The sequence below is a fragment of the Girardinichthys multiradiatus genome, chromosome 5 (assembly GCF_021462225.1).
Source record: "Girardinichthys multiradiatus isolate DD_20200921_A chromosome 5, DD_fGirMul_XY1, whole genome shotgun sequence".
Lineage (NCBI taxonomy): Eukaryota > Metazoa > Chordata > Actinopteri > Cyprinodontiformes > Goodeidae > Girardinichthys > Girardinichthys multiradiatus.
The window spans coordinates 19518891-19531943 of NC_061798.1; the positions used below are offsets into that span (position 1 = coordinate 19518891).

Genomic DNA, 13053 nt, shown 5'->3' on the forward strand with positions numbered 1-13053 from the left:
TCTACAAAGATGACCATACAGCTGAGCTGTGAAACAACAGCCAGGGTACCTTCTGCAGCAACTTGGACACATGGCACTTGCGCACAGCTCCCAGCAACCCACACAGTGCAACCACTCAGTACCCAGACCCCCCCCCCAACGGTCAGGTAGACAGTCAGTCTGTAGAGCTAGGCCGGTAGTCAGACTGAGGCCAAGATTAAACTAATTTTCTACCAACTCCAGCTTCAGCCCTGAAAATTTCAAAGTAGCCCACGTAAATGTCTTTGAACTGTGCAGAGTATATTTTAGATCAAATTTGGGGTTTTCCCTGTTTGTCATCCTTTACAATGACGTTTATAGTGACTGATAGACTGGCCTTTACTTTCTGTCTGTGTCATGCAAGCTGCTCTACTACTTTGATCAGAAATCCACAGAGAGTTCTTGGTGTAGGGGACAGAGATGCACAGAGCGCAGCCGAAACACTAGTCAATTAATTTTACAATGTTCAGAGGAAAGTGCTAAATTTATGAAGCAGCAGAAGAACGTCTTTGTAGAACCTGTCCACAGACAGCTAACTTAAACCATAATTAAAAATGTTCAAGCAAATGCAGTTTTACTGATTTTCACACTGCATTACTTTTCAGTCACACAGTTTATTCTTCTTGGTTGTGGTTATATTGGTCACAATATGTGTTCTACATAAAAGAAATATTGCGACAGACTGCAGACCAACTTTTTTATTCAGTTTAGGTGATCATAGACTTCCATATACTCCAATCAGACATAACATTATGTCTGCGGACAGAAGTGAAAACCTCTGATTATCTCTTCATAATGACACCTGTTAGTAGGTGCTGTGCTGTTTTTGAGACTGGAGTTTCTTTTAAGACAGCAGAAATCTGCTTTTCTCTGGGCACCACTGGCAAACTGTTAGCTCGACTCTCTGGTGAGAACTTCTGGCTGAACTTCTATTAAAACTTTTCAGACAGCTAACTAACGCTATTGGGACAATACCAACACATAGCAACCCTACAGACACCAACGTTTCAAGCAAACTAACTAACATATTTATTACCTAATTTTGGTTGTAGTTGTTGACAAGCTAACAGTTGCTTTAAGTTAGAAGGCTTGAAACAAAGCAGCCCCAGACCATTACACTACCACCATGTTTTTTATAAATGTACTAGTGGCTTTTATTTTTGTGATGTTTTTAAAACAGTTTGCCTTGAAAAAGTTATTTATTTTGTCTTGGCAGCCCACAGATTATTTCTCCAGACGTGTAGGGGATCATCGAGATGTTTTTCGCAATTATGAGAAGTTTTGTATTTGATTAGCAGTAGTTTGGGCCATGAAACCCATGGATGACATTTTTACCCAGTCTTTATTAGTGTTAAATCTTAAACAATGACCTTAACCGGGGCAAGTGAGTCCTGCAGTGCTTTAGATGTTGTTTTGGGTTCTTTTGTGACCTCCTGGATGACCTCCGAAATTCAAAATTAATAAAGGAAATAATCATTGAAAACAGTTTCTTGTATTAACTAATGTCTGATTTTAAATTAGTTTAACGATCTGAAATGTTTACATGTCCCAAAAATGCAACTACAACAGAAATCTATGAGTTGGCCAATACGTTTCCATGGCACTGCACAAACACAATATTTGCAAGCACTGAAATGATTGTTTACACTGACCATCCAGGTTCCTGTTGGTTGTCACACAGTATGCCTTTAGAAGTACAACTGCTGTGGCAATATTGCAAGAAATGAAATCCACAATGTTCCAAGGACAGCTATGAGTTTTCCTAAATACATGGCAATGAAGGTGTTTATTACGCCAGGGTATATTCACAGTTTAGTATTCACTTTAGCTGCATCATGTGCACTTCTTTTCATAGACATATCTGGCTCACAAAGAAAAAAAAGGATGGCTGCAGGGACTCCTTGACCTCAGAGCTGATGTCTAATTTTTGAAGGAGAAAGGAGAAAGTTACTCTCTCAGGCTCGAGCTTTGCCTGATCAGTTATACAAATGAAGAATTTGGGAGCGAGAGCAAAAGGAAAGAATTAGGCACTTTAAAATGTTTGCATAACGAGCACCTTCTCGATGTGCCGGTTCTCTTCTTTATTAATCACCTACGCTCTCCAGACCACCTACACCCTTCTTCACGATCAGATACTGGACCGACTGGGTGATGCATGATCCGAGAAATTAATCTGCTAAAGCCTGATTGCCATTACCGACATGCGATTATGCACCTTGATTACCGAGTCCACCCCAAGGACCATGACGTGCCCTGGTGCACATTTCAAAGGTGCGCATAAAATTATGCGGTGATTACCCCTACAATGGATCAATCCAGCACGAGAATGAGACTGTGAAGCCATATAGACTGTCTCAAGTAGGACTGTGATTATTAATAGGTACTTGAGGTGACCTGATATCTGAAGCTCAAGCCGTTAAGACTGCCTGTGATCTTTCGAATAAGCAAATAAATTCATTTTCAAACATTCTGAAAAAAGTAATTATTGGATTATTATTGTAGAGGTAGAATTGTTTGGAGTTCAAGCATGCATAAAAGAGATGCTTCACCAACAACTGAAGATGCACTTACTGCTCTCAAAGTAGACTCTGGAGATTTTAAGGCAGCACAGTTATGGATGGACTTTACAGGTGCATCTCAATAAGTCAAAATATTGAAAATGTGATTTATTTACATAATTCAATTCAATAGTATATGGATTCATTACTTACACAGTGTTTATTTTTGTTCATTTTAATGCTTAAAACACTTAATAAAAACCCAAAATTTAGTAGAATTCAGATATCTTGATTAGTCCAAAATAACCAATATAAAAAAATAAAAGAATATTTTACACAGAGATGTCAGCCTGCTTAAAAGTAACTCCATGTATAATAGAGTTTATTCACTCCATATGTGATCTGGATTCCATTTTCACAAAACAATGCATCTGTTCAGCATGGCATGAAGGCGATCATCTATATTGTTGGGTGTGCTGTCTCACATCTTCTTCTTGACAATAATCCAGAGATTCTCTGTGGGGTTCAGGTCAGGACAGTTTGCTGGCCAATTAACTTAGCACAGGGATATCATGCTCTTTAAAGCAGAGATTTGTACTTTTAGCACTGTGGGGAGGGGGCCACGTTCTGCTGGAAAATTAAATCAGTATCTCCATACAGGTTCTCAGCAGAGGAAAGCATGAAGTGCTCTAAAATATCCTGGTAAATTGCTGTACTGACTTTGAACTTTGGACAATGGACCAACACCAGCAGCTGTTATGGTTCCCCTAATCATCAAAACTTCCCACTGGACCTCCAATTGTTAGGAGTACGCTGCTTTCCAAACTTTTGACACACTGTGGGGCCTTGAATTCCAAATGAAATGCAAAATTTACTTTCATTTGACAAAACATGACTTAAGACCACTAAGAAATAGTCCAGTCTTTTTTCTCCTTAGCCCAAGTAAGACACATCTGTGTGTGATGGCTCTTCAGGCTTTGACTTTATTTGAAGTTCACACCTTGTGAATCACCTCCAAACTCTTCATAATCCTCTCAAAGCTGAGGTTATCCCTGTTTCTTGTGGGTCTTTTTTAGCACACTTTTTTCTTCCACTCGACTTTCACTCAACGTTTCTTTAGCATTGACCTTTTGTTGTTTTCCCTCCTTGTGGAGGATGTCACTGACTGTCTGCTAGACAACTGCCAAGCCAGCAGTCTTACCCATGATTCTGTAGGCCATAACATGACCGTAACATAACTAGAAATACATTTTTAATGGTTTTATGTAATATTGTAATTTTGTAAGAAGCTATACTTTGGATTATCATTAGATGTAAACCACAATTATCAAAATTAACAGAGATAAATGCTTGAAATGTATCATTCTGTGTGTAATGAATCTATATAATACATGAGTTTCACAATTTAGAATTGAATTTGGAAAAATAAATGCAAACCTTTTGGATTTTCTAATTTGCTGAGATGCACCTGTATATTTCAAACTGTGTTATCATTGGTATTTGTTTTATGTCTTCAGCAAAATAAATTGGAACAAACGTTTTGGACAGCCTGCTAATCACAAACTACCTAAAGATCCAATCTCTAGTGTCTTTTCCTGCGCTGGCATCTTTTACCAACCTTATAGATGCAAATATTGTTATTAGCCTTTATCATCTATGGGTTAGGTTTTCAATCGTGTATGGTGCAGAAGATGAAGATGTGGCTGTTTTGCCATTCAAGAGAAAATACAACATGTCAGTGCACATCATTCTGCATAGTGACACTTATTCTCAGCTATCAAAACCATGTTTATGAAATTAAAAGTAATTAATCCTGAAGGAAAGCAGTGCACCAGATAAAATGGCCAGTTGACTAATTCAAAAGCAATTCAATATCAAGTAATTTCTGTGGATTACATGTTAGAGAAGTTAAATAACATCTGTTCTCCCTGTTTGCTTGTGTAACATATGATTCAGACAGACAGACTACTGTCAATAAACACCCTGCTGCAACAGCTTTAATGTTAACATCTTAGCATTAGTAATGCCTTGGCAAAGGATTTAATGGACTTGATATGCCACCATTCGCAGCTATCCACTTCCTTAGAGAGCCTGGTTCTCAGCACTCCTGCAAAATTACTTAATGGCCTCAGGTATTTTGCATATCTACAGGAGCAAAAGCCATAAATGTCACTCAGCTGAAAGGAAATGATTTATGTCTTTTGTCTCTATCAGGGGCTTTTGTTAAAACAGGGTAAACATATACTGCCGTGCGGCAGATACATCAAGGACCATTTACTGTATGCAAATGTGAATTTGAGCTCACCAAATGTACAATTGCAGAAATTCCATCAGTAGCCAGAGTTCAATGCCTCTTCAGTCTTCAAGTGTGCCGATAATGGTCACTGTGACTGCACATCGCTGCAATTCAAAATTTCATCTGCTCCATCACTGGGAAATGTTTGCCACTAAAATAACACAGATAAAGGCAGCGCCTGTTTATGCCGGTTGGGTTCTGTGCTATTGTAGGAGATGATGAATGATAGACAGCAGAAGATGGGTACATACTATTCACAGTGCTCCATGTGGCAGCTTGCATTTTCACACTGGTACAGTATGTTTGTCAGCTACAGACAGCTCAGGCACTTACGCACTGACGTGGGCAAGCAGTGTAGTGTTCTGCCAGCCGACTGCGTCACGGACACATGCATGTCCTATGTACCACCGTGGAGACCCTCTTATACATGCCTGTATGAGCGGCAAGAACAGACTGGAAGGTCTTGGCATTGTAAAAAAAGATGCACACAACAGAAAGCCCCTTTGTATCGTCGCCCTCCTGCAGGGACACTTAGCAATAGAACTGTCCCATATTTGGATGCCTAAACATTATCTGTAACTTGTTAAAAATTAGGTTTCTGTTATTCAGCCACAAACTTCATTGTGTTTAATCTTAAACACAATGTAGTGCATAATTGTAAAGTGGAAGGAAAACAAAACATGGTTTTAAGAAATGTTTCTAACAGACAAATTTGGTGTGCATTTGTATTCAGCTCGCCTACTTTATACATCTATGTTTTGGTAAAATTACTGTTGCACTTTTTTGGGATATGTCTCTAACAGTTTTGCACATCTAAAGATTACAATTTTTGCCTATTACTCTTTGCAAAGTAGCTTGAGCTCAATCAGATTAGATGTAGTGTCTGTGAGCATAAATATTCAAGTATTCTAATTTGATTTAGATCTGGACTTTAACTAGGCCATGGTAAGTCATACATGCAGTGGCACCGTAGAGGGGGAAAAGTTAAGACAATTCCAGGGGCCCCTGACTCACAAGGCCCCCAAACAATATGTAAAGATTAATAAACATCGTCAAGCATATTTATGCATACACATATAATAAAGTTAATGATGTCTTTGTTTTTGCTTGGTTTTGGCAGTAAAGGTTCAACTTCCCCACTGGCAGACCAAAAAGTAAATATTCATATTGACCGAACGCGCCCCTGTATTTACATGAAATGGTTTGTTCCTTCCTTAGCGCACTGGTGACAGTGTTTAGAGTAACAGTCGGTAGATGTGGCAGAAGTTAAGAACGACAGTAATGACCATGCTGCCTAGAAAAATAACAAGTGGAGTTTTCAAGGAAGGAAGGAGAAGAAACAGAAAGTTAGACTTCAAAGACTTGATCAATGAATCTGCTAGGAAGAAGGCTCGGCACTGCTCTTGGTGTCATGGGTCTGAAGGAAAACAGCTGCGGGGACACCTATAGTTGTCACACATCTGTGATCAACTCAAAGCAGTCAACTTCTCCTCCGTCCAAAACGGGAAAGAAAAAATGAGGAACTGTTGCAGTCGACTGGAAAAACAAGGAGGAAACTTGTCTCCTTGGAAACAAAACTTCTATGGGTTTTCTGGGTCGCGTCTGATGGTCTTCGATCAAGATATGGATCTTCTAATCAGATTTTCAGTTTTCAAGCTCTTCTGGGAATGGCCAGGGTGGAGGAAAAGTATACCCGCCCGCGAGTTTTTATTTCTCCGAAAGCAGTCCTGTGACACTACGGCAGGAAATGGCGGTTAGAAGTTTGCATGCTGAGCTGAGTAGTACAGTCATTTACCTGACCAAAATGGGGGGTGGCCCAACAACCAAACGTTTGAATTTTGGTTTAATCTGAACAGAGCACCATCCTCCAGATGTTTGCTCCCCACCGAGCATTTTATTTTGTTGAATATGCATAGAAAAAACACTGGTGCATTCTGTCTAAAGAACATAAGCTTGCGCCTAGAAAGTGATAATGTGACTATATCTATTGGTGTCTGAATTAGCCAAAGGGTGATTGGGGTAGGTGAAATTGGCCAAACAAGCATGATATGCAACAGATCTCTTTCATTTAAGTTTAGAGAAAAGGATATATGTGTGAAGAGGAGGGAGGATCTATGTGCTAAAAATTCACATTTTCACCATGTTTTCTGGGTTGAATAAAGACGAGGATGGGCCGGCCTTAAGTAGCCTTTAAATGTGAACTGACATTCAGTATTTGGAGAGTTGGCATCTTCTCTAATTAATATTCCTCTTGGCCAGGCTGTCAATTTGGGTTGGTGGCCCTGTCTATGGAGGTTTGTGGTCAAATGGTTGAATTTGATTTTATTGAGGGTATCACATTAAAGGTAGTTGTAAATAGATGCGCACCACTCTTTTCAGATTTTAATTTACCATTTTCCTTCATCTTTACAATCATGCACTACTGTGTGTTGGTTTATTACATGGAGCCTGGAGAAAATAGAGTCTGGTTTGTGGTTTGTAACATGGCAAAATTTTAAAAAGTAAAAAGGGTACAAAAACCTATGAAAGGCCCTGTAGCTTGCTTAGATGTATCCACCACAAAAATATATAAATAAATAAAAGCCTGATGTACTGTTTTTCTTTTTATTTTCAGTCAGCTTTTAAGCTCCTGGAGAGACCTAAACACAGATATTATTACCTGCATTTACAGTAATCCAAGTGCAGTTTTGACAAGATGAGACAAGGAAATAAATCAGGCAGGAGCTTCAGATTACTTCTTTGACAGGACAGGAAAATGTCCTGATTAACATGATCACAGAGGCAATCACGGTGTAACATCAAGAGAAAATCTTTCAGATGTTAAAAGGGATTTACGTGAAATATGTCTGAGCTCTGTGTCGTAGAGCAGAGCTGCAATGCCTAACTTTGGGCCTGCAGAGAGGAGCCACAGGTGGCCTTTTCTAATGTGTATTTTAGGAGGTGACACACTCGTCCATGGCGTTCGGGAAGGGGGGTCTCGGATCTGTGAAGCACGAACTGGGTGAAGTGAAAACAGGAACAAATAGGCTGGGTTTTGTTATGATTGTTCAAGACACACACAAGAAACTTAGAGCTTCCAGAAAATGTTTATTTTATTCATAAACTTTTAATAAAAATAACAACATCAATATTAATGTAATATATTGTAGAAATCATCTATGTACAAAATCTTCACTTGAACAGTTAATATAACTTAAGGCGAGTTCAATTACTTGTTTTTGCAATACCCTGTTGGTGACAATTTCACCAAATGCTTCAACATTTTTTATTGTATTTGTTTTTTTCTTTTTTATTTATTTATTTTTTGCTAAAGTGAACATTTCAGCAAAACAGTACCTTCAGCAAAAGATATCAGGAGTCAAAAACCCTTTAATCTACAGTCTACAGAGACTCGCAGCAATGTGTGCTACCGGATTACTCAAAAGCAATGTTTATGTGGTTTGCTAGGAACTTCTAGCTTCGCTGAATGTAAATCTGTACAAACTGTAAAAGAGTCTAATTTACTGAAGGACATATTCCCATTTAAAATCAAGATCAACGATTCATTGAGACAACTCTCTCTATCTTACCAATAAAGGAATGACGTGCGAAAAGGGTTTTCTCATATCAAATTGTAACATTTAAAATAGTGTTACTAAATAATAGCCCTCAAAAAAATCCAGACATTATTTATGATTAAGAATACATTTCACTTTAGGATTAACTGTCAAATATACACTTAATCTATAAAAATACAAAGAGGTACATTGATACAAATATATTTATTTCCCATTTATGATATATCTTCCACAACTGTAATAATCCAAACAATTGTAACACAACACAAAGACCAGTGACGAAAAACATTGACAGTAAAATGATAAGAATAAGATAAAAACACTAAACTGATCAAAGATGAACAGCTTCATGGTCAAAACCATACATTCATGTCAAAAAAAACCCTTCCCTTCGATAAGTGAGGGGCGTAGAGTGGCTGATTTTCCAGTCAAGGGAAATAAAACATTGACACAAACATGCATTTTGTTTTTGAAGAAAACATAGGTTAAAATCATTGCTCTACGAATGCTAAAAGCAGAAAATAAGGAATCTGTAAATGGAAATAGTCATCATTTATAATCTGTAAATGCAATCCACCCATGGCTCTGAGGCAAATGGAGGCTGGAGCTGTCCAGATTGAAGAGGTGCTGAAACAGGCCAGTCATGCAGTGCAGAGCACAGAGGCTTTGGCACCTCTGAAAGTTAAAGCAACAAGTCTCTGTTGATCTGCTAGCCGACTTGTGCAGCTTTGGCATGGCTGTAGAAAGTCAGCAGCAACACGCTGTAAGGCTCTTTCCCTCCTCTCTGCTCCTCTAAAAAAAAAAAACCTCTGAGGTTACTGACTCTGTTTTGCAAAGCAAAACCGACTCAGTCTGGCTTAATCTTTCAACATTTTATTCCCCCAGACAAAAAAAGGCGCAATTTTCATATCCCCTCAGGAAGACTAAACGGCCATGCCCCGGCGGTCCCCTGCGGCTTTATCTCCATTTTCTCCTTCTGCTTCAGGTGAACGCGTCCGTGCCGCTTCCTCTCGTCGCTGCGGGCGAACCTCTTGCCGCACACGTCGCAGGAAAAGGGTTTCTCCCCGGTGTGAGTCCTGGTGTGGGTGGTGAGGTGGTCGCTCCGGCTGAAGCTGCGCAGGCAGATGCGGCACTGGAAGGGCTTGTGGCCTGTGTGGATGCGGATGTGCCGGTTGAGCTCGTCGGAGCGGGAGAAGCGCCGGTCGCAGCTCTCCATGGGGCAGGTGAATGGCTTCTCCTTGGCCGGGCCGTGGGAGGAGGCGGCGGGGCTCTTCCTTGCCCTGCTGCCGGGGGTCTTCACCGCGCGGTTGGTGTAAGTTTGCGGGAAGGAGTCCGGCAGCAGGGAGGAGTACAGGATGGAGTCTATGGTGCTAGGTAAGGCTGGTGATGTGTAGAGAGAGTCGCACTGGTTTGATGGCGGCGGAGGTTCTGGGAAGGGTTTCAGGCCCATTGGTGGTGGTGGTGGAAGGTAATTATAAAGGGGACTGGAGTAACTCTGGGAACAGGTGTCAGAGAAACAGGGCTCCTGCTTAATCCCGCCCTCCACTTTAAATTCCATCTCTGGGTTGGGACAAATTGGGGGAAAGGTCTCCAAGAGGTCCTTAACGTCCATTTGCTGATCAGGTGGGAAATCATTTGACATGGGAAACGTCTCTGTGTGGAAAGTGGTCTCCAAACACTCAGACTTATTGTTAAAGCTCCCCCACTCATAGCAGCTGCTTTCAAACTCATTCTTAACCACAACGGGGAAGGAAGCGGCCTCCGACTTTGGTTCTGGCTTCTTCTGAAAGCCGAACTGGGAAGTGGACGGGTCTTGATGGGCCTGGCTGTCTTGCGGGGCTTGGTTTGGATCGGTTCCAGAACAGGTGTACGGCTGCCTCTTTGAGTCTCCAAAGCCACCAGAGCTGCTCTCAGGAGGCCCGGGCGAGGGGTAGGTCCCCCGGCTGCAGTTGCCGTTCTGCTGCACCTCTGAGAGCGGCAGGGTGGATATGCCTACGATCTCAGTGATCATGTTGAGGAGTGTTTCAGTGCTGCAGGGCGCTCCCTGAGATGCCTCAACATAGAAGCTGCCGGAGTAGGCGAGCGAGGAGGAGGAGGAGGAGGGGGTGTATGCGTCTTTTGGGCACTCGCAGTGGTTGAAAGCGTACTCCGAGTTGGAAGCCTCCGTTTTTAGGGTTGCAGGGGTTCCTTCTGTTAAATCAGAAAAGGGGGGAACTTATATAAATATGCCTTACATAAACCATTTATGCCTCATTATATATCCTTACACCACAAAAAGTCTCACCCGTCTCTGAAAATATTCCCAATCTACATGTTTAACGCCATGCATGCGGGATTTATCGACCAGTAACTCACCGTGGCCAAACTGGGCAGGTACCCCTCGTTCTGCATCGACGAACACCTCCTGGTTATTATCTTTCCGCACGCCGTTTTCCATCCCCAGGGAGGAAGTGTTGCAATTTTCAAATTGAGGATAAAAAGAATCTTTCGCGTTCAAGTCCATATTGTTCAACATAATGATGCACTTGAGAAGTCCGTCTTTCCCAAGGAATAAAAAGGTAGAAAAACAAAAAAAAAGAGGAGGGTGCAGATCACCGTTCTATATCCACCCACCTTTTAAATGGCTTTTAAATAAATGATCCAAAGTAGTGAGAATAAAAAAATAATTTCAATTTAATGTATTCCGTTTCGTCTCTGGTCCTCGGTAGGTATTTGCTTGCTGTGGGTTTCACATCAGCGACTTCCCCTTTCTCTCCTTATATACACTTTGGCAGCTCCATCGGACCCTCCTCCCCATTCATCGGCTCCAGTGAGAGGATTCCCCGCTGCGTGTAAACTTCATGCCCATATGTGGACAGAGGATGTGACGGAGTCCCCCACTTCTCCCTCCCTCCTCCTGCTGTACGGGGAGAACGGAGAGAGATGGAGTCTGACGTTGCAACAAGTGGCGGCCACTGTTGGTATTTCTCTCCACAGAAAAGACGAATCCTCTCTCAGAAATAATCACTATTTTCATCGTTATATCATCTGGAGTAGTTGAAACAATTGAAATATCTTAAAGTAACATACTAGAAAGCAAACTATTTAAAACGAATGAACCCACTTTACTCCTCTACCCTTAAATAAAATCAAGTGCAGCCAGATTATCTGATTGGTAAATAAGAGCCCACTTGTTTGTAATTTAATCTTTATATTAATAGAGCTGTTCTGTGAAGGCCTTAGAGGTTTGCTAGATAACATTAAAGAAAGAAAACAACATCATGAAGACCAAGGAACACAGCAGACAGACCAGAGCTGAAGTTGTGGAGAAATTTGAAGCAGAGTTAAGTCATAAAACAATATTCCAAGCTTTGAGCATATCACAGAGCACTGCTCAATCCCTCGCCTGAAGACAGAACGAATGTGGTACAATCCTACCAAGACATGAACATCCACATAAACCATCTCACCTTCAAAGGAGAGAATTAATCAGAGAAGCAGACAAGAGGCCAATGGTAACTCCAAGAGAGCTGCAGGTGGGAAAATCTGCAAAAACAAAAAATATTGCAGGTTGTGGTCAAGTTACTTATTAATGTAATCTGTATGCCAAATCTGTGTGGCGTTCTTTAAGATTACGAAGTTTCACTCACTGGATGCCATTAATTTTAAAGTATTTTCTTTACTGGGTCCCATGTTTTATGGTCTTTACTACAAAAAAAAAAAAACAGCCAGCTTGCATTACATTCCAGTGGCACCTAACACTGGATTATTTGTAGGGTTCGGACTGATCTGGGAAGATGAGCATTGTTTTGCTGCCCTGAATACTTTAAAACCTGAACTTTAAATAATTTTATTGTAGCTCTGGCTGTATGTTTAAAGTTGTTCTCCTGCTGGAAGAGAAACCTCTGCCTCAGCTTAGTCTTTTGCAGCACTTAAAGGTTTTCTGTTAGGATCGCTCTTTACGTAGCTCATTTCACTCAAAACCTTATGTTCCTTCTTAAATGTTAGCCAACACGAATCTGTTAAACAGAGCCTGTGTTTTTAAATGTCACTGTGATGTAAATTAATTAACTGACTGAGTATTCACAAATTATGAACGATTTAATTTTGTTGTTTGTAATCTGTCTTTTGTACTTGAAATTACTTTGTGTTGTTGACCTCTTGGCCAGGTCACCTTTAATAATCTCAATGGAACTTTACCAGGTTAAAAAATTGTTTTATAAAAAATACAAACAATAAAAAATGTTGTGCACTTGGAAGAAATGCAGGGGGAAATTGTTAAAAGAAACCCATCAGAGGGCCTGTTTAAAGTTGGCCATGTAGGGGACACAGCAAACATGTGCAAGAAGGTGTTCTGGTCAGATGAGACAAAACTGTAACTTTTTGGTCTGCATACAGAAACCTATATGTGGTGGAAAACTAAAAGTTAACATCTCCCTGAATACACATTCCCCAGAGTGAAATGTTGTGGTGGCAGCATCATGCTGTGGGTATGTGTCTCTTCAGCAGGAACAGGGAACCTGGTCAGAGTTGGGAAGTTGAAGGGAAGATAAATGGAGCTAAATACAGGGCAATATCTTAGTTGCTGGAAAAAACATGAGGGTTCACCTTCGAGCAGGACAACAAACAGTGGTTCTACATAGTATTGACTGGATACAGGTACCTGCCACACTTTCAGATTTGTATTTGTAAACCAAAATAAAAA

At 40.7% G+C, this 13053-nt stretch overlaps 1 protein-coding gene across 1 annotated transcript; it reads right to left on the reverse strand.

Moving 5' to 3' along the window:
* Positions 1 to 7886: 7886 nt before the first annotated feature.
* LOC124868667 (early growth response protein 1-B) lies at positions 7887 to 11087 on the reverse strand. Its single transcript, XM_047366161.1, has 2 exons — positions 10725 to 11087; positions 7887 to 10559 (listed from the first exon to the last, which is right to left on the reverse strand). The coding sequence occupies exons 1-2, from the start codon at positions 10882 to 10884 to the stop codon at positions 9274 to 9276; spliced, it is 1446 nt and encodes a 481-aa protein (XP_047222117.1). The 5' UTR covers positions 10885 to 11087; the 3' UTR covers positions 7887 to 9273.
* Positions 11088 to 13053: the final 1966 nt, after the last annotated feature.

Bases quoted from the DNA above. Each gene is read 5' to 3' on its own strand.
- LOC124868667 (XM_047366161.1), bottom strand. From the start codon at position 10,884: ATGTTGAACAATATGGACTTGAACGCGAAAGATTCTTTTTATCCTCAA. The intron at 10,560-10,724 runs GTGAGTTACTGG...CTGATTTAACAG, and splicing joins ACCTGCCCAGTTTGGCCACG to AAGGAACCCCTGCAACCCTA.